Source organism: Amphiprion ocellaris, chromosome 11 (assembly GCF_022539595.1).
Source record: "Amphiprion ocellaris isolate individual 3 ecotype Okinawa chromosome 11, ASM2253959v1, whole genome shotgun sequence".
NCBI lineage: Eukaryota > Metazoa > Chordata > Actinopteri > Pomacentridae > Amphiprion > Amphiprion ocellaris.
Genome location: NC_072776.1, coordinates 31,034,874 through 31,056,670, shown reverse-complemented (window position 1 = coordinate 31,056,670; position 21,797 = coordinate 31,034,874). Strand labels below are relative to the sequence as shown.

Sequence of the window (21,797 nt, the reverse complement as noted above, 5' to 3'; positions counted from 1 at the left end):
TAGCAGACCCACAACATAAACACACACACAGAAGTCCACTGAGATTTAATGTGCTTTTCTGTGAACTGTAGCCCATTAGCTGCTCTAATGGCAGCACACTGAACCCCGGCGGACAGGAAGTTTGTTCACAACTGCATGAACCAGAGTCCAGTGACGACATCTTCAACCTCTGAGGTGTCGCTGCAATCAGAGGTGTGAAGAAAAACACATGATGAAGCCACACAACAACAACATGTGATGCAACCTTTGCACAATCTGTTTTTTAAGTTATAGAGCAAAAGTTTTAGCGCTTAACTTTTCTCATTGTCAAATATTTTATAAATCTTCATACTTTTTTTCACTAGTAATGGATTTAGATTAGATCGATTGACTTTCTTTGTGAAAAAACTCCTCAAACATGCAAGACTTCACCTGCCTACCACCAAACATCAGACAGACACTGATATTCAACACAGATGAGCATCTAAAGAGCCAAAGATTTCGTCTGGACTCGCTGTAGAGCAATGACAGAACTAAAGAGTAAAGATGGGATTTGTTATGTGGCTGAAATCTGGACTCTCACTGAATGTTAGTGTTTCTGTGCTCTGGATGTGTAAATGTGAGCTTTAAAAAGTGATAATAGTCTTTCTGCTGCCCCAGTGTTGCCCCTCCAAAACCATCAGTATCTGCTGTGAACCAGCCTCAGCTGAAAATGTATGTTTTCACATTTTTACATTAAAGATTTGTCCTCTGCTGGAGCCATTCAATCAGTTCGATCTGCTGCAAACTATTTTGTTGGATCCAGTAAATTTCCTGATTATGGGTGTTATGGAACCCTGAAAAAGACATTTCAGCTTAGACTTTTTTAATTTTTGAGGGTGAAAATACAAACAAATCCCAGAAAAAAAATGAAACTGTCAAAATTCATCCAAAATATTTCATAGAACTTAGTTTTGGGTCTCAAATAACAAACAAGTGAACTCATGTCAGACAGCAGTGTTGCTCCACGACTTCAGACTTTGTTCAGATTGACCTTGATAGGTGGATTTAGACTGTCCAGGTGTGACTGAGTCCACAATGTTAACATCAGACCTCCTTGTTTTTCTTGTGGCTGATGATAGTCGTGACTGCAGCTGGATGCTTGGATTCTGCAGAATCAACTTAAGAGGCCGTCATGACAATATTGTGTGATCAATAAGAATTCAAACATCTTAAAGTGCAAACATTTCCATCAGCACTGTGTATCTTTGGTACATATACTAGCAGAATCAGGTGTTTTTTAAACTTCTTTGATGTGATTATTCAGGAGTAATGTTGAGGACTGAGTGATACCACTAGGACCATGATACACTTGAATTATTAGAGTTTGATTAAACAATATTTTACTGCAGTTGGAGCCCTGTGCATATTACATCACCATATTGCTACTTTATTTTTGGCGCAAAACTTGCTATTTGTGTGCAAGTCATTGTATTAGAATGTGCAAAGTTGGATTTTTCACGCTAAATTCCATCTATTTCGAGACCAAAACCAAGCAAATCACACCACGAGGTGGGCAGTGAGGCAAACAATTCTGAAAAACAGGAGAACAAAGACATTAATGGAACTCAGGCTGCAAGAAAACAGCACTGAACCCAACAGATGATCAGGGAAACCTGAGCAGAAAAAGCAGGTGAGCAGGTTCATATAGTGAAGGGCTGATAGGCTGATGAGGGGCAGCTGTGTGAGCAGGAAGTAATGGGATGTCCAGGGGAGGGTGGCTAACAGTGACAACTGCTGGCTGGATGAGGAGTAAACTGACATGATCTTGAAATAAAAGAATGTTTAACCTGTGACCCTGAACCCTCACACACTTAACTGGTATCATGGCAGCAGGAATGAATGTGTGACCTGATGAGGGCTCAAAGTGGTATAAAAATGAGAACTGGGGACATACTGTTGTTATAGCACATGAGGTTTCTTGGAAATAAAGCACAAATAGGTGGATTGTGGCTCAAGTTTTAGTTGCAGTTTGGTTTGCTGCTTGACTGATCACTTCCTGCTTCTGGCATAACAGTGTTTATACCCTTTAACAAACCACCAAAGGTCAGGAAAGCCATGAACATCTTGAGTCCCTATGAAGATGTTTGACTGAAAATGTAAATAGCCACAACAATTAGCCGCCTCTTGCAGAAAGTTCCATCCCTCTACCATCCATGCTTGCAGGATAAACACATTTACACATCACCAATCTCACAATGAACTTCCTCAGCAAAGTCTGCAGATACACAAACCTGGTCCATAACTGGACAAAACAACTGTTGTCTGGATGTTTTGGGTGTTACAAAGGTAGAAATAGCCTAGATTCACTGAGAGGAATAGACAAAATGTGACTGAACTAATCTCCTTTAGAGTAGAAATGTCAAAAAAAAATTTCCAGAGTAGAAATGTATGACAAATGTTTGGCTCCATACAAAGGCCAGACATTTGTCATACATTTCTACTCTGGAATCTCGAGGTGGTGAGTCTCTCCTTCACAACGTGTCTGGCTCTAAAAGAATAGATGAGAAGAGGGACAGTCTGAGAAATTATACAAGAAGTGTTAGCTGTTTGTTTCCATCTTTGTTGTAGATTTGGTTTGATGCATAGACATGTACAAACCTTCACTCAGTTTCCTGAGGAGTGATGTTGAAGCTCCAGCCTTTACTATCTTGACTATACTAAACCAGAAAGGAGCGACGAGGTGGACTAAGAGTGGAGATGAGGTGGACCACAGACAGTCCTGTGACATGAACCACCTGCACAGTATGCATAACTTGAGATCTCAATACACTTTCAGTGGATGAGTTCTACAAAAACTACCCTCCTGTACAGTTGTCCTAAATGGGGTAATTAGTAATAGAGACAAAAACTTTTTCTTGCACCAGGCTATGAACGTGTTATTTCTGCTGTAAATTGAAACATTTTAACATGGGGGTCCATGGAGATGGATTCACTTCTGTAGGCTGCCATAAGTGGACATTTGAGAAAATGCAGTTTTTGGTACTTTGTTGCATGCTGGCTTCAATTTCTGGCTCTGTCATGTGAAGTGATGCCAATATCTCAATTTCTTATTTGATATTTTGATAATTGTGCATCAGTGTAAGATCTGGTGACTGTGAAGGCCACATCTTGTGAGTTACATCATCTTTCATACCCATCACACCTTTGATTGACCCCCAGTGACCTCCATGTAAGCATCAGGAAGAGATAGGTTGGACAGAGTGAAGGAGGAAGGACAACAGTGTTCTTCAGAGACTGATAGACAGGAGGGAAGTGATGGTAGAAAGAGATAAATCATCTGTATGACAGAGAGTTCTGGTCAGAGGATGGAGATCCAGGACGGAGCAGAGCTCTGTTTTCCTCAACTCCTCAACACCTCCTGCAGGAAGCCGACATCTCACCAGTTTGAAGCTGTACTTCTGAACGTTGTGATGTCGTCCATATCTGTGCTCACTGTTGTTCTCAACCTGCTGATCATCATCTCAGTCTCCCACTTCAGGTAGAGATTAGCTTCTCATTTTGGGAAATACAAGTGTCTCGTATCAGCAATGTTTTCTTTGTGTATTTCATGTGTAATGTTGCAGCTGTCTGAACTGAACAACAATTATTCAATTTATTTACTCACAGGAAAGATTTTTACATGTCAGGCTAGTACATACATAGAGTAGGTGTAAAAAATCAAATAATAGTTGAAATGAGATTTCTATTTCAGAGTCCATGTATTGTCCATGTTGTCTCACTATGACAGTCTCATGGCTGATTTGGAAACTTAAACAAATTCAATGACAATGTAATTGGGAATATTTGTGTTTTTTCTGCAATGACGTGTCAGCTCTGACAAAGGTCAACTGGCATTGTAGATCAAGCCTTCTGTTGTCGTTAAGATATGAGGTTTTGTTAATTTGACCTTTATTTTTACCAGATAAAAATGTTTGACAACCTGTTTTCTTTAGCAAACATGACCTGGTCATTGAGTTATTGAGTTAATGACACTTTTCTTTCTCTTTCCAGGCAACTCCACACACCCACTAACATCCTCCTGCTCTCTCTAGCTGTCTCTGACTTTCTTGTGGGCTTCGTGTTGCTGCCAGGAGAAATTTACTTACAAACCCACTGCTGGTTTCTTGGGGATGTGATGTGTTCTCTTTATTATGTTTTGGGCTGCATTGTTTTCAGTACTTCAGTAGGAGACATGGTGCTGATATCAGTTGACCGATATGTTGCTATTTGTCATCCTCTGCATTATCCCACCAGAGTCACTGTGACAAAAGCCAGACTCTGTGTTTGTATGTGTTGGTTCTGTTCTGTTTTCTATATCAGTGTTGTTTTCAAGGATTACTTGAATCAACCAGACATAAATATTTCCTGTGATGGACAATGTATACTTGTTATCAGCTATATTGCATTTGTTAGTGACCTCTGTTTAACCTTTATTGGTCCAGTTGTGACTATTATACTTCTATATGTGAGAGTATTTGTGGTGGCTGTGTCTCAGGCTCATGCCATGCGCTCTCACACTGCAGCTGTCACACATCAGCAATCAGTGACACTAAGTACAAGGAAATCTGAGTTGAAAGCAGCCAGGACTCTGGGTGTTATCGTACTTGTGTATCTAATATGTTTCTGCCCATATTACTGTGTCTCCATTGCAGGGATAAGTCCCATCTGCTGTAAAGTTTGTGATTTCAATGTTTTATTCAAACTCCTGTCTTAACCCTGTGATCTATGCCTTGTTTTATCCCTGGTTTAGAAAGGCTGTGAAACATATAGTGACTCTGCAGATTCTGCAGCCTGGTTCCTGTAACGTCAGCATGTTGAAGTAAACTGTGGAGGGATTGAAATGATATATGCCTACACAAAGTTTATTAGTCAGTGAACTGAATAATTCTGTAGTCTGGAAAAAGAAAAATTACACTTTACAAGGGATGAAATATTTCCACAAATTGTACAAAGACAAAAGTTTTATATTCGCTTTAATACTCAGTGTATTAAAGCTAATATCAAACTTTCATTTTGTATAGTTGGGTTTTAAAGGTCATCAGATATCAATCATTGCATGTCTACTGAACTCAGAGCCCTGCCAGTCTGAATTGTACCTCTCATATGAAAATACAGTGTGTTTCAGTATGAATGTGCATCTAACAAATCTGTTAAAACTATGAGATGTAATGTTGTCATTATAAACTGTCGTTGATCAGTGTAATCATGAAAATGTTCTATTAAAGGAAGGGTCATTACCCTTCTGCAGCAACAGTCTGGTACAGTGTGTGAATTATTACTGCAAACACCAGTCAACAGGTCTTTCACATCTTCTAATATCATTTAATGAGTGAAATGAATTAACATGGTGCTGACCCTCATCTGTGCCACTTCACACTCAACTGGAAATCACCACTGGGTGTCATTTTAACAAAACCAGTTTTAAATGATCAACAGAGATGAAGAAATTCAAACAATAAACATGCAAGTGGATGAAACAACACTTGGATTTGATCTTTCCCATTCAAATAGAGGCAACAGTGTGACTGTAAAAGTTCAAAATGTCTCAAGATTGGTATAAAACTATGTTTAATGTAATATTTTCTTCATTTATTCAGATGCTGCATGACTCCATTTCAATTATGTGAATGTAAGGAACAACAGTTTGCTGTGGGAACATGAATGTGCTGAATCAAAGTACTGTTGTGGTTTAGACTCTGCTGAGAGACAACATCATAGAGTGGAATCCCAGATGAAATTAGTGGATGAAGACATGGTCCCCAAAATGAAAATAAATAAAACAACAACACCATGGAGAGGAGGTTTTGACAACATGTTGCATCAGACAGATGAAATTATGATGTGAAACAAGACATAAAAACCAAAACAAAACAAAAAGAATCTGAACAGATATGAACAAATCCAACACCAGAGGCTACAGCCAGAGAGGCCTGATAAAGACAAATAGGGTCTGTGATTGATGAACGAAATACAGGATTAGGAGGCCAAAGGGTAAATCAGAGCTATTGATTAGCTTTGGGAGTTTTGGGGGTCAGAAAAAGTGTAAGAGAGACTTTGACTGGGAAGAGAAAAAAGAACATTTGATTGGCAACAGAAAATTAGAGTTTTTGATAACATGAGAGTTTTAGAGCTTAGATGGAGTTTAATAAGAGCCTGTGACCAAGTAAAGAAAATCTGAATTTGACTTGAGACTCTTGTTGCTCATATTGAGTATAATGACAGCTTGTGATTATTGAGACAAAATAAGAGCTTCTTGTGCTTATATAACAAATTGAAAGAACATGAGTCACAAATGGGGTAAACTGTAGTCTAAACTGAGGAATACCTGAAATACAACATTTTCTCTGCTACTATCATGGGAATAAACGAAGCAGAACATTACTCAGAGACAGCAATACGGACAGATGCAGGAAAAGCACAAAGTGGAAATAAAAAAAATCACCAAAATGTGGAAAATGAAACAATAGATGGAAAGAATTTCAGACTTCTAATGCCCAAAAACAAAACCTACATTGATTGCAGATCTAGATCTGTTCAATCCGTTAATACTGTATACACCTAAAGTGCACATACTACTTTGTACTGCTCACATTGTATATATCTTATCTATATATCTATACATCAATTTTTCATTATATTGCATTTTTACTGCTTATTTTGCACTTCCAGTTAGACGCTAAACTTCATTTTATTGTCTTAGATTCTCAAATGCATTTAGTCTTTTAGTGGTAAAACAAATCACTGGATTAAAAGGGAAACTTTTAGTAAGTATTATTAAATGGCACAAAGTTTATCGTGTGTTTGTGTGAACTTAATGAGCACCATTACAATTAGGTGAAAAAAAAACTCATCTCTCCATAGATGAGTGTTTTTAGGTGGCAGTGAATGTGATTATCACCTTTTGTTTCGTGGCCATTAGCAGACCCACAACATAAACACACACACAGAAGTCCACTGAGATTTAATGTGCTTTTCTGTGAACTGTAGCCCATTAGCTGCTCTAATGGCAGCACACTGAACCCCGGCGGACAGGAAGTTTGTTCACAACTGCATGAACCAGAGTCCAGTGACGACATCTTCAACCTCTGAGGTGTCGCTGCAATCAGAGGTGTGAAGAAAAACACATGATGAAGCCACACAACAACAACATGTGATGTAACCTTTGCACAATCTGTTTTTTAAGTTATAGAGCAAAAGTTTTAGCGTTTAACTTTTCTCATTGTCAAATATTTTATAAATCTTCAGATTTTTTGTCATTAGTAATGGATTTAGATTAGATCGATTGACTTTCTTTGTGAAAAAGCTCCACAAACATGCAAGACTTCACCTTCCTGCCACCAAACATCAGACAGACACTGATATTGAACACAGATGAGCATCTAAAGAGCCTCACGTCCTTCATTGGTTTGACCCTCCTCGCAGTTGGGAAAAAGAGCTGGGATGTGTGTTTGTGTGAGCTGTTTCTGGATCCACTGCAAAGTCCCATTTACAAGGCCACCATGGGGATCGGCAGATTTCAGGATATCCAGGATATACGGTTTGACAACAAGAGATCCAGGGCTTTGCGACTGAAAACAGATCACCTGGCACCATTTAGGAACGTGTAGGACTGTTTCCTGGAGAACTGCAGAGGCCAGTTAATCCCCAGCGACTGTGTTACCCTAGATGAACAGTTTGTGCCATTCCAAGGCCAATGCAAGTTCCTGCAATACATGCCCAGGCAAACCTGCAAAATATGGGCTAAAAATCTTCTGGTTTTGTGATACAAGGGTACCTTATGCAATAGATGGAAGTGTTTATACAGGGAGACAGCCTGTAGAGGAGGCTCATAATAACCTTGGAGTGAATGTTGTACACCCCCCAGATGTTCCGGTGAAGAGGGCATGAAATAAAGCCTGGGATACCAGGGGCGTGAAACTGCATTGTGATACCAGGGGCATGAAAAAAAAATTCATTTTTCTGTCTCCTCATTCCTCCCTGAGTCTCTTTTTACTCTCTCTTCCTCTCATTTCCCCTCTTTCTCTCACTTTTAGCTTCTCTCCCTCTCTCTCTCTCTCTCTCTCTCTCTCTCTCTCTCTCTCTCTCTCTCTCTCTCTCTCCCTCAGTCTCCCTCCCTCTCTCTCCCTCTCTCTCCCCCCTCTCTCTCTCTCTCTCTCCCCTCCCTCTCTCTCTCTCTCCCTCCCTCCCTCCCTCCCTCCCTCTCTCTCTCTCCCTCCCTCCCTCCCTCTCTCTCTCTCTCTCTCTCTCTCCCTCAGTCTCTCTCTCTCTCTCTCTCTCTCCCCCTCCCTCCCTCCCTCTCTCTCTCTCTCTCTCTCTCTCTCTCTCTCTCTCCCCCTCCCTCCCTCCCTCCCTCTCTCTCTCTCTCTCTCTCTCTCTCTCTCTCTCTCTCTCTCTCCCTCTCTCTCTCTCTCTCTCTCTCTCTCTCTCTCTCTCTCTCTCTCTCTCTCCCTCCTCCCTCCTCTCTCTCTCTCCTCCTCCCTCCCTCTCTCTCTCTCTCTCTCTCTCTCTCTCTCTCTCTCTCTCTCTCTCAGTCTCTCTCTCTCTCTCTCTCTCTCTCTCTCTCTCTCTGTTAACCTTGCGCAGTGCGTCGCAAATGACCTGGTCTGAAGAAAAGTTTGCCAGCAGGTTGATAAGATGCAGTTCAAACTGAAACTAAAGCAACTTCCAATTGTGTCTTCCAGACTGAGTTTCTTCCCACCAAGCCTGCTACCTCCTGACTGCTTCAGCCCCATGGACTCTGCTGCTCCCCCCCTCCTGGATTTCCCCCACTTGGACTCTGTTTTGCTCCTGTCTGTTCATGGATTTTCCCCAGCCTGTTTTCCCCTCGGTTTTCAGTTTTCCCCATCTTGTTAGTACCCCTCCTTAGCTTAGTTTTGTCAATTCAGTTTAGTTTTGAAGACTTCCGTTTTTGTATTCATAGTTTGTAGAGTTTAGAGTTTTGAGTAGTTTGGTTTAGTTCTGTCTCTCCAGTCCAGTCCTTCATTTCTGTATTGGTTTAGTTCTTTTGTAAAATAAAATCCCTTTCCTATAATCACCAGTCTGCCAGTTTCTCTGTGTCTGCGACTGGGTTCTCCAGCAATCCATCCCCCCCCGTAACACAATGTCCTCTGTGTCGGTAGAAAACCTCAGCACATTGTCAAAGATGGTTCCCAAGTACTTATATTCCTCAACTACCTCGACGGGCTTCCCCTGGATGATGGTGGGGACGGCTTCAGATAGCTGTCTTTGTTTTTGTGAAGACCATTATCTGAGGCCGTCCCTGAACCTGGAGTGGTGGAGATAGGCTCTGCGAGGCATCCAGTGCGGTAATGCAAGCGAACCCGGAGACGCTGGCAGAAACCCTGGGTAGAGTTCATTTTTTTGTGAAGGGCAGGGCGCCCTGGAATGGGTTAGCCCCAAGAGAGGGGCTCGTGCCCTGGAAAGCATCGTGGTTCCAGTGGCGTCTGGTGAGCTCTCGCTAGCCCTTGAATATCCAGGGGAGATGGTGTAGTTTCCCGCCGAGTTAGAACCAAGCTTCTGTGTCTGGCCGAGAAGCGCCTCGCCGGGCCCCTTCTAGCCGACACAACACCGGCCGGGACAGCGTGCAGGCTTCCGAGTTACAGCCTGCACCGTACAGTTTTTCCCTGAGAGCCAGGGGTCTGGAGGGAGAGTTTCTCCCTAAATAAGAGCCAGTGACATCCAGGGATTGCAAAGTGACAATCTCCCCCTTCAGAGCCTTGGTGTCCAGGATCACTAAATGAGACCCAGTGATACCAGGGCCCTGCAGAGAGAATTTTCCCGGGATAGAAACAGAGGTACGTGAACCCGAAGGGAGAGTTTCTCGCCAAATGCGATCCAGGGGCGCAAAAATGCATTGTGATACCACGGGCATGAAACTGCATTGGGATACCAGGGGCATGAAACTGCATTGGGATACCAGGGGCATGAAACTGCATTGGGATACCAGGGGCATGAAACTGCATTGGGATACCAGGGGCACGACAGGGTCTGCTCAAGCGCTTTTCCCCTGCTTTGCTTCCACTCTCTCTGGTCACACACCTCAGGCGGCAGGGTGGGGGGGTGGGAGGATTAAGTGTGGGTGAACAGTGTGTCCTGGGGAGCCAGGTAAGCCAGGCCTGTCCCAGCTGGAGTGCACGGCATGGGTGGACAGGCTGTAACGGAGAGCCAGGCGTGGAGGTCCTATTGGTGTGGGTAATCCAGTCATGAGTAGAGTTTTCCAGGCTGCTGAGAGCCGGGCCAGACCTGGCAAGGGTGAAGCTTAACTGTCTGTGTTTATTTTTCACTCGATGCATCAAAGGGTTAACAAACCACCAAAGGTCAGGAAACCCATGAACAACTGGAATCCCTATGAAGATGTCTGACTGAAAATGTAAATAGCCACAACAGCGAGCTGCCCCTTGCAAATAATTTCATCCCTCCACCATCCATGCTTGGAGGATAACCACATTTACACATCACCAATTTCACAATGAAGTTCCTCAGCAAAGTCTGCAGATACACAAACTTAGAGAAATGTGCATAACTGGACAAAACCACTGTTGTCTGGATCTTTTGGGTGTTACAAAGGCAGAAATAGCCCAAATTCACTGTCATGTCACTGAACAAATCTCCTTTAGAGTAGAAACATCAAAAAATACATTTCCAGAGTAGAAATGTATGATAAATGTTTGGCCCCATACAAAGGCCAGACATTTGTCATACATTTCTACTCTGGAATCTTGAGGTGGTGAGTCTCTCTTTTACAACGTGTCTGGCTCGACTAGAGTAGATCAAAGGAGGGACAGTCTGAGAAATTACACAAGAAATGTTAATTGTTTGCTTCCATTTCTGTTGTTGATTTGGTTTGATGAACAGACATAGACAAACCCTCACTCACAGGTTTCCTGAGGAGCGATCTTGAAGCTCCAGCCTTTACTATCTTGACTATACTAACCCAGAAAGGAGTGACAAGGTGGACTAGAATTAGAATTAGAATGGCTTTATTGTCATCATACATGGCATGACGAAAATATAAGTAGCTTCCACTGGACGGTGCATAACAACAAGCAATAAGTAATAAAATATCAACATTAAATAATACAATCAAATGTACATATATAACAAAACAATATTAAAAACATGTGCAAAGGAGGCCAGATATTTACAATATGGGAGGTAGATGAAATGGAATAAGAACCAGTAGCCTAGGATAAATATGTTATGGAATTGCATGAAAGCAAGTGACATTGTGCATTCAAGTAGACAGGTGCTTGGAGTTCAGGAGTCTGATGGACCATGTATAGAAACTGTTCCTAAGCCTGTTCTTCCTGCATTTTGAGGATCTGAGTCTCTTCCCTGATGGCAGCAGGCTGAACAGCTTCTGGCCAGGGTGTGTGCTGTCTGTCCAGATCTTTTTCCCTCTGCTGATGCAGTGGGAGGTCGCGATGTTCTCCAGAGGGGGAAGAGGGCAGCCGATGATTTTCTCTGCTGCACTGATAACCCTCTGCAGAGCCTTCCTGTCTGCGGGGGAGTAGGCTGCGAACCAGAGTGTCACACAGTAGGTCAGCACAGACTCTATGGTGGCCCAGTAGAAGGACACCTGCAGTCTCTCCTCCAGGTGGTTCCCCCTCAGCACTCTGAGGAAGTGGAGTCTCTGGTGTGCCTTCTTAACCAGTGCTGCTGTGTTGGCGGTCCAGGTGAGGTCCTCAGATAAATGAGTCCCCAGGAACTTGAAGGAGGCCACTCTTTCCACACAGACCCCATTGATGGATAGTGGAGCACGGTCCCCCCTTATGCCTCCTGAAATCAATGACCATCTCTTTGGTCTTCTTGGTGTTCAGCTCAAGGTTGTTCCTGAAACACCACCCTGCCAACTCCTGTATTTCCTCCCTGTATGCCGTTTCATTACCCCCCGAGATGAGGCCAACCACAGCGGTGTCATCGGCGAACTTAATGATGGTGTTCGAGGGGTGGATGGGTGTACAGTCGTACGTGTAGAGGGTGTACAGGAGGGGGCTCAGCACACAGCCCTGGGGGAACCAGTGCTGAGTGTCAGAGTGGATGAGTGGAGCTGACCCACTTTCACAACCTGTGGTCGGTTAGTCAAGAAGTTCTTGATCCAGGAGCACATCAGGGGGTCCAAGTCCAGGTCCACCAGCTTCTCCACCAGGATGTCAGGGCTGATGGTGTTGAACGCCAAGCTATAGTCGACGAGCAGCATCCTGACGTAGGTTCCTGGGAGCTCAAGGTGGCTTAGGGCTGTACGAAGAGCTGTGGTGATGGCGTCCTCCGTGGACCGGTTTGCCCTGTAGGCAAACTGGTGTGGGTCGAAGTTCCGGGGCAGACAGGCTTTAAGGTGCTGGAGAACAAGCCTTTCAAAGCACTTCATCGCCACAGACATCAGTGCCACTGGTCTGTAGTCATTAAGGTCTTTAATGGCTGTGGTCTTGGGCACTGGAATGATAGTAACTGCCTTTAGACAGGGCGGTACTTCGGCCAGTGACAGGGATGAATTGAAGATCCCCGTCAGAACTCCTGCCAGCTGGTCTGCACAGGCATGAAGCACCATTCCAAGAACGTCGTCTGGTCCGGCAGCTTTTCTTGGATTTACTGCCTTCAGTGCACGTCTCACCTGATGTTACTGGAGAGTGAGAGACTGGGGGCTGGAGGGTTGACGAGGCACCAGCGGTGGTGGCTGATCTTGATGACTCGAAGCGGGCGAAGAAGCTGTTAAGTTCATCCACTAACGAGGCCTTTGTGTTGGCTGCTGCTGGCGATTTGTTTTTGTATTTCGTCAGCTGCTGGATCCCTTGCCACATCCGTCGTGGGTCGTTGTTCTCAAGGTGAGATTCCACCTTCCTCTTGTTCTCCTCCTTCGCTGCTCTGATGCCTCTCCTGAGGTCAGATCTAGCTGTGCTGTACAGGGCCCTGTCCCCTGATTTAAAGGCAGAGTTCTGTGCTCTCAAGACCGTTCTCACCTCAGATGTCATCCAGGGCTTTTGGTTGGAATAAACCCTGATCCGCTTATCCACAGTAACAGTATCTGTACAGTAACTGTTGTAGGATAACACGGCGTCTGTGTGCCCCTGTAAGTCCATATGGTTGAATATAGACCACTCTGTACTCTGCAAGCAGTTCTGTAGCTGGCTGAGTGCTGCTGCTGGCCAGGTTTTAATAGTCTTAGTCGCTGGCTTTGTTCTCCTCCTGATGGTGATGTATGCAGGAGCTAGGAGCAGGGAGAGGTGGTCTGACATGTCCAGGTGGGGAAGGGGGACAGCTTCGTATGCCTGCTTAAGGTTAGAATAGACTTTGTCTAAAGTTTTCTCCCCTCTGGTTGGACATTGCACATACTGTACAAATCTGGGGAGCACAGTCTTTAGGCAGGCTCTATTAAAGTCCCCAGCAACAACAAAGGCTCCACCTGGGTGATCCCGCATCTGCTTATTGATGATATCATGCGGGTACAAGAGGGCTAGGCTAACATTAGCATCAGGTGGGATGTAAACTGCTGTTATGACCACCACACTGAGCTCCCGAGGCAAATAAAAGGGTCTACACATGACTGAAATGGTCTCCAAGTCTGGACAGCAGTGGGTGTATATAATTCTGCTGTTTGTGCACCAGTCATTGTGTGTGTAGATGCAAAGTCCCCCTCCTCTGCTCTTACCGGAGTCAGCGTTGCGGTCATGACGGTGCAAGTTGCGGCCTGTTAGCTGAACAGCAGCGTTGGGAATAAGTGGGTGAAGCCAGGATTCCGTGATGATAATTGCGCTGCAGTCCCGCATGGCTTTGTTGCTAGCTAGCAGCAGTTCCAGCTCGTCTGTATTGTGAACAACGGACCTGGCTTGGGATCGGTGATTTGTGTGGCTGTCGTGCTAGCCCAGCGTTCTGGCAACGTCCTCTGGGATGTTGTGGGACCATTGAAACTCGGTCGTAACGTCTGTGCAACATGTCATTCCTACAGACCGTAGTTGGGCTTGAGTGTAGGCAAGTCTGTATCCATTCACACAGAAACAACCACGATAAAAAGCACCGACACAGGGAGCCAAGAGCTGCTGTGTTGGTGCGTGCCGCCATCTTGACAACTACGACTAAAAGTGGAGATGAGGTGGACCACAGACAGTCCTGTGACATGAACCACCTGCACAGTATGCATAACTTGAGATCTCAATACAGTTTCATTGGATGAGTTCTACAAAAATTACCCTCCTATACTGTTGTCCTAAATGGGGTAATTAGTAAGAGACAAAAACTTTTTCTTGCACCAGGCTATGAATGTGTTATTTCTGCTGTAAATTGAAACATTTTAACATGGGGGTCCATGGAGATGGATTCACTTCTGTAGGCTGCCATAAGTGGACATTTGAGAAACTGCAGTTTTTGGTACTTTGTTGCATGCTGGCTTCAATTTCTGGCTCTGTCATGTGAAGTGATGCCAATATCTCAATTTCTTATTTGATATTTTGATAATTGTGCATCAGTGTAAGATCTGGTGACCATGAAGGCCATATACTGTGAGTTACATCATCTTTCATACTCATCACACCTTTGATTGACCCCCAGTGACCTCCATGTAAGCATCAGGAAGAGATAGGTTGGACAGAGTGAAGGAGGAAGGACAACAGTGTTCTTCAGAGACTGACTGATAGGAGGGAAGTGATGGTAGAAAGAGATAAATCAGCTGTACAACAGAGAGTTCTGGTCAGAGGATGGAGATCCAGGACGGAGCAGAGCTCTGTTTTCCTCAACTCCTCAACACCTCCTGCAGGAAGCCAACATCTCACCGGCTTCAAGATGTACTTCTGCACGTTGTGCTGTCATCCATATCTGTGCTCACTATTGTTCTCAACCTGCTTGTCATCATCTCAGTCTCCTACTTCAGGCAGAGATTAACTTCTCATTTTGGGAAATACAAGTGTCTCGTATCAACAATGTTTTCTTTGTGTATTTCATGTGTCATGTTGAAATTGTCTGAACTGAACCATGCATTTACAATGAATTTGCTCATAGGAAAGAATTTTACATGTTTTGCTGATACATACATAGAGCAATTGTTAAAAATGTAATACTCATGAAACATGATTTCTGTTTCAGAGTCCATGTATTGTACATGTTGGCTCATGACGACAGTCTTGTGGCTGATTTGGAAATTTGAACAGTTCTAATGATAATGTGATTGGGAATATTTGTGTTTTTTCTGCAGTGACATGTCAGCTCTGAAAAAGACTGACATTGTAGATCAATTCCTCTGTTGTCATTGAAATATGATGTTTTACTGAGTTAACACTTTTTTCCTTCTCCTTCCAGGCAACTCCACACACCCACTAACATCCTCCTGCTCTCTCTAGCTGTCTCTGACTTTCTTGTGGGCATCGTGTTGCTGCCGGGAGATATTTACTTACAAACCCAATGCTGGTTTCTTGGGGATGTGATGTGTTCTCTTATTAATTATGTGATCTACATTGTTTTGAGTGCTTCAGTAGGAAACATGGTGCTGGTATCAGTGGACCGATATGTTGCTATTTGTCATCCTCTGCATTATCCCACCAGAGTCACTGTGACAAAAGCCAAACTGTATGTTTTTTTGTGTTGGTTCTGTTCTTCTTTCTATGTTACTATTGTTTTCAAGGATCTGCTGAATCAACCAGGCATAACTAATTCATGCTATGGAGAATGTAAAATTGTTTTCAGCAAAATTGTATTTGTTACTGACCTTGTCTTAAGCTTTATTGCTCCGGTTGTGGCTATTATACTTCTATATATGAGAGTGTTTGTGGTGGCTGTGTCTCAGGCTCATGCCATGCGCTCTCACACTGCAGCTGTCACACATCAGCATTCAGTGACACAAAGTAACAGGAAATCTGAGTTGAAAGCAGCCAGGACTCTGGGTGTTCTTGTACTTGTGTTTCTAATATGTCTCTGCCCATTTTACTGTGCCTCCCTGGCAGGGGCCAGCACTTATTCTGTAAATCTTACATCTATAATGTTTTATTTGAACTCCTGTCTAAACCCTGTGATCTATGCCCTGTTTTATCCCTGGTTTAGAAAGGCTGTGAAACATATAGTGACTCTGCAGATACTGCAGCCTGGTTCCTGTGAGGTCAGCATGTTGAAGTAAACTGTGGAGGGATTGAAAAAACGGCTGCTATACAACGTTTGTTAATCAGTGAATTCAGCAATTCAGTGGTCTGGAAAGAGGGAATGTACATTGTATGGGAAATGAAATATTTACACAAATTGTACAAAACTTACAAGATAAGAGTTTTATATTGGCTTTAATACTCAGTGTATTAAAGACAATATCAAACTTTCATTTTGTATAGTTGGGTTTTAAAGGTCATCAGATATCAATCATTGCATGTCTACTGAACTCAGAGCCCTGCCAGTCTGAATTGTACCTCTCATATGAAAATACAGTGTGTTTCAATATGAATGTGCATCTAACAAATCTGTTAAAACTATGAGATGTAATGTTGTCAATATAAACTGTCGTTGATCAGTGTAATCATGAAAATGTTCTATTAAAGGAAGGGTCATTACCCTTCTGCAGCAACAGTCTGGTACAGTGTGTGAATTATTACTGCAAACACCAGTCAACATGTCTTTCACATCTTCTAATATCATTTAATGAGTGAAATGAATTAACATGGTGCTGACCCTCATCTGTGCCACTTCACACTCAACTGGAAATCACCACTGGGTGTCATTTTAACAAAACCAGTTTAAAATAATCAGCAGAGCTGAAGAAATTCAAAGAATAAACATGCAAGTGGATGAAACAACACTTGGATTTGATCTTTCCCATTCAAATAGAGGCAACAGTGTGACTGCACAAGTTCAACACGTCTCAAGATTGAAGTTAAATGTAATATTTTATTATTTATTCAGATGCTGCATGACTCCATTTCAACTATGTAAAAGTAAGGAACAACAGAAATTTGAAAATTTGAATTTAATTGACTCGAGGCTCTTGGTGCTCATGTTGAGAATAACGACAACTTGTGATTAGTGAGACAAAATAAGAGCTTCTTGTGCTTGTCTAACAAAATATAAGAACATAAGGAGCCACAAATGGGCTAAACTGTAGTCTAAACTCCGGAACACCAGAAATATAACATTTTCTCTGCTACTATCATGGGAATAAATGAAGCAGAACATTACTCAGAGACAGCAATACGGACAGAGGCAGAAAAAGCACCATTTGGAAATAAAAAAAATCACCAAAATGTGGAAAATGAAACAATTGATGGCCAGAATTTCAGACTCCCAATGTCCAAAAACAAAATCTACACATTGAAACTGTAGTTCAGCAACACCACTGTATATTATCTATCCAACACATTATAATATCTAGAGCATGTTTTATTCACATAACTACCACTCTGTTCAATCTGTTAATATTTAATACACCTAAACTGCAAATACTACTTCATACTGCTCATACTGTATATATCTGAGTGTGTTTATAAAGCTCTTCTATTTGAACATTTTTCATTGTATTGCATATTTCCTGCTTCTTTAGTGCTTCTGGTTAGATGCTAAACAGCATTTCGTGGTCTTAGATTCTATAATGTGTTCATTCTTTTAGTGGTAAAACAAAACACTGGATTAGAAGGGAAAGCTTTAGCAAGTATTATTAAATGGGAAAAGGTTTACTGTGTGTTTGTGTGAACTTAATGAGCACAATTACAATTAGGTGAATACACAGGTGTGAAGAAAAACACACGATGGAGCCGCACAACAACAGCATGTGATGCAACCATTGCCGAACTGTGAGTTTTGTTTTTTTTTACGTTATGGAGCACAAATTCTACCGTTTAACTTTTCTCATTGTCAAATATTCAATGAATCTTCAGATTTTTTTTTACGAAAACAAGGGGCTTAGATTAATCGCTTGACTTTCTTTTTGAAAAAACTCCACAAACGTGCAATACATCACCTTCCTACCACCAAACATCAGGCAGACACTGATACTGAACACAGATGAGCATCTAAAGAGCCAAAGAGTTCCTCTGGACTCGCTGCAGAGCAAAGACAGAACTAAAGTGTAAAAATGGGATTTGTTTTGTGTCTAACATCTGGATTCTCACGGAATGTTAGTGTTTCTGTGCTCTGGATGTGTTTGTCACCACCTCAGCTCATCTACTCTGATTATCTTTACCGTTCAAAACAACAAAATGGAATCAGATATAACACGGCCCTACATATACACATTTTGACAAAAAAACAGTTTATATGTACACACACACACACACACACACACACACACACACACACACACACACACACACACACACACACACACGCACACCCACACACACACACACACACCTCACAGCATTTTCATGGACACTGGAAAGCTTCCCCTGTCCTGGGGGCTGGGAGATAAGCCGTCCATGGCAATTCCTGGGAGTTTTCTGTACTGGCTGTGAGTTCTCATTAACAGCTGTTAACCTGAAATTTCACTGCAATTTAGAGTGTCGTTTACTGACGAAAATCCCTCCTTTCATGCAGTGAATACAAAATACTATTTGATATAGCTACTAGCGGCCTGGTTCAGAAGCTCATGGGAACGTAGCTGGGTTTGGTTGTGTAGAGTGGGGTATGGAAGGCCATGGCAGAGGGGGTAGGTGGTGTGTCATTGGCGTGGCAGCAGGTGGAGGCGGCGATGCAGTGGTCAGAACTGGGTTGGTCAGGTAGAGATCCAATGATGGTTAGATGGGGGCGACGGCGGTTACAGACGCAGACGTGGCAACGGATAACAGAGACTTGGAACAGGTGAATCCAGGTGAGGTGAGGACACGAGCAGGCAGGAGTCCAGACTGGAAGGGAGAACAACCAGGATGTAGCCAGGATCAAAAGCAAGGGGACCTAGACTGAAGAAAGACTCAGAACTATCTGTCGGTTGTTCAGCGGTCCGCCATCAAGTGGTGAGTGGTGTCTGCTTTTGTGGGTGAAGAGGTAGTTGACTTGATCACTCCCACCTGCTCATGCACAGCTCCCACTAATTAGCATTGTCTGCACCTGCAACCACCAGTGCCACATGTGCATGTCCACTTAAGGAGAAGAGAGAAAGTGGGGGGAAGGGAGAGCGCTGCTACTACCAGAGGGTGTGGACGTATCAATTTTAGCCTCCCATACTGAGGGTACTTCTCATCTGAACATTATTCAAGGATTCAAGGCTCTTTATTGTCATAACATCACACGAATCCATTCGAAATTGCATGACAATAGGTATTTATTCATTCATTCATTCATTTGATTAGGGACCATGCAATTAACATAGAAAACATCGGATGTATTACATATAGAGTGTGTAGCATTAAGCTAATTTTCAACTCCTGTCCCTGGTTGGGCTTTTCAGTGAAAGTAGTCATTGTACATTGAACTGTGTAGTTCCATTACTGGGGTCCTGGTTGTAAGTCAACAGAAATAAAAAAAAAAAAAAACAAGAAGCATACCAAAAATAAATAACAATACTGAAGATAAAGCAATTCTAAAAATGGAAACAAGTATTTAATCGTGATAAACTGATAAATAAGCATGTGTGCAACATGCAGCTGTCTGGAAAATAAAATGAAATTGTGCTTTGAGGTAGGTCCAATTGGCTAAGTGGCTGGTATTGCACATGTTAAAAGTGTCTGTAGGTGCAGGTAGATGAAAAGCTATACAGCACTGCCAAAATTCAAAAGTCTTACAGCAGAAAGTCTGTGGCGGTGGGTAAGCTGCTACCCACAATCTTGTCCATCCTTCACCACACTCTGCACAACTTTCCTCTCTGCAGCAGAGCAGCTGCCATGCTACACAGTGATTCAGCAGAAGAGGAGGCTCTTCACCACACATCTGTAGAGGCTGGTCAGGATTGAGCTCCCAAGGCCAGCAGGCCTCAGCCTCCTTAGGAAATAGAGGTGCTGGTGGGTCTTCCTGATCAGACAGGAAGTGTTGCAGCTCCAGCTGGAGACCACTTCCACAGAGAAGGGGTGCGTGTCTGAACTTCCTGAAATCCATGATCATTTCCATGGGCATTTTCATGCTGGTGCAGAGATTGTTTTCTCAGCACCAACCCTCCAGATGCTCATCCTGTCTTTAATTTGGATGGGCTGGAAGATGGCAGTGGATGAAACAGAACCCCTTGGGAGGCTGGGCAGGAAGCCAGTGGAACAGATGGAACCTCTCAGGACGCATGGTTGGAGGTCGATGACAGAGGAGACCCAAACCCTCGGGAGGTTGGACTGGAGGTTCAGCAGTGGGGAAGACAGAACCCTTCTGTAAGCCAGCGGCAGGTGTGATAGACCTCCCTGTGAGGATGGGCAGGAGGCCAGGCAGCAGCCCAGCAGTGGAGATTGAACTTCTCATGAGGCAAGGCTGGAGGCTAGTGACGAAGGAGATTAAATGCCTTGGGAAGATGGGCTGGAGGTCAAAAGTAGAGGAGATGAAATCCATTTGGATGTGGACAGAAGAGGAGTTGAAAGTCCTCGTGAGACTATGCAGGAGGCCGGGGAGGAGGTTGGGAATGTGGCTGCGCATGAGGCCGGCCAGGAAGCCAGGAAGAAGGCTGGGCAAGAGGCCAGCGGAAGAGGAGACCGAACCCCCTCGGGACGAAAGTTGCAGAAGAGATGGAACCTTCTGTTGAGTAGAAGGAACTCCTTGTGAGGCCAGTAGCGGAGGAGATGGAATCCCACAGCAGACTGGGTAGTAGGCTGGGCAGGTAGCTGGGGGACGAGGCCGTTGGCGGCAATGACAGAATCTCTAGGGAGGCTGGAAATGGAACCTGTCAAAAGACTGTGTTGGAGGTTTGGCTGGAGACTGGGCAGGAGCCTGGAAACAGAACCCATCAATAGACTGTGTTTGGAAGTCTGGCTGGAGGTTGGGCAGGAGATTGGGCTTGAGGTCAGCAGTTTAAGAGATGGAACCCCTCTTGACACGAATGACAAAGGAGACTGAACTCCTCACAAGGTGGGCCAGGAATCTGGGCAGGAGGTGTAGGTGGAACTCCTTGGGTGGCCATAGGGAGAGGACATGGAACCTTTCAAGCGGCCAGCAGCAGTGGAGAGCAGACCGGTGATGGAGGAGATGTTGCCCTTCCTTCTGAAGTCCAGCATCAATTCCTTTGTTTTCCAGGAGTTGAGTGCCAGGTTTTTGAGGGTGCACCGGGTGGTGTGGTTCAGGACCTCCTCTGTACGACGTCTCATCATTGTTATGAAGCAGCCCCACCACAGTAGTGTCATCTGCAAATTTGACAAAGATGTTGCTGTTATGGATTGGTGCACAGTCATGGGTGTACAGTATGGGACTGAGCACACAGCCCTGAGGGGCCCTAGTGCTCACTGTCAGGACTGAGGAATGATGGTGTCCTAGCCTGACTGGCTGCAGATGGTTGGTGAGAAAGTCTCTGATCCATCTCCAGGTGGACTCACCGATACATTACGACCTCTCATACAAAGAACATGTAACAAGATGCACATGTAACATGTTGGTAAAACTTCGGGAGCACAGTTCTTAAGTCAACATGATTAAAGTCTGCGGCCACAATGAAAATGCCATATGGGTGGGCAGGCTGTTGTTTGTTAACAGCTGCTAGCAGGGTCTTTAATGCTATGTTAGCATTAGCACTCGGTGGTGTGTACACAGCCGTGACCATGATGATCTTGTGCTCTCAGGCCAAATAAAATGGACGACATCTGAGTGTTATAAACTCCACATCAGGGGAACAGTGTTTTTCAGTCACTGTGGTGTTGGTACACCACCTGTTGTTGGAGTAGATGACCAGTCCTCCTCCTCTGCTTTTCCCCGAGTCACTCGTCCGGTCATCTTGGTGT

At 43.8% G+C, this 21,797-nt stretch overlaps 1 protein-coding gene and 1 pseudogene across 1 annotated transcript; both read left to right on the top strand.

The window, feature by feature from the left end:
- The first annotated feature begins 3,313 nt into the window (after positions 1-3,313).
- Positions 3,314-5,234, top strand: LOC111564796 (trace amine-associated receptor 13c-like; annotated as a pseudogene).
- A 9,366-nt stretch (positions 5,235-14,600) lies between these two features.
- On the top strand, positions 14,601-16,533 carry LOC111564777 (trace amine-associated receptor 13c-like). The gene is made up of 2 exons (XM_035945608.2): positions 14,601-14,774; positions 15,286-16,533. Exons 1-2 carry the CDS (start codon positions 14,638-14,640, stop codon positions 16,094-16,096), a joined length of 948 nt encoding a protein of 315 aa, XP_035801501.2. The 5' UTR covers positions 14,601-14,637; the 3' UTR covers positions 16,097-16,533.
- Positions 16,534-21,797: the final 5,264 nt, after the last annotated feature.

Excerpts from the sequence above, each read along its gene's own strand:
- LOC111564777 (XM_035945608.2), top strand. The coding sequence starts at position 14,638 with ATGGTAGAAAGAGATAAATCAGCTGTACAACAGAGAGTTCTGGTCAGA. Across the intron at positions 14,775-15,285 it reads CATCTCACCGGCTTCAAGAT|GCAACTCCACACACCCACTA; the intron begins GTACTTCTGCAC and ends TTCTCCTTCCAG.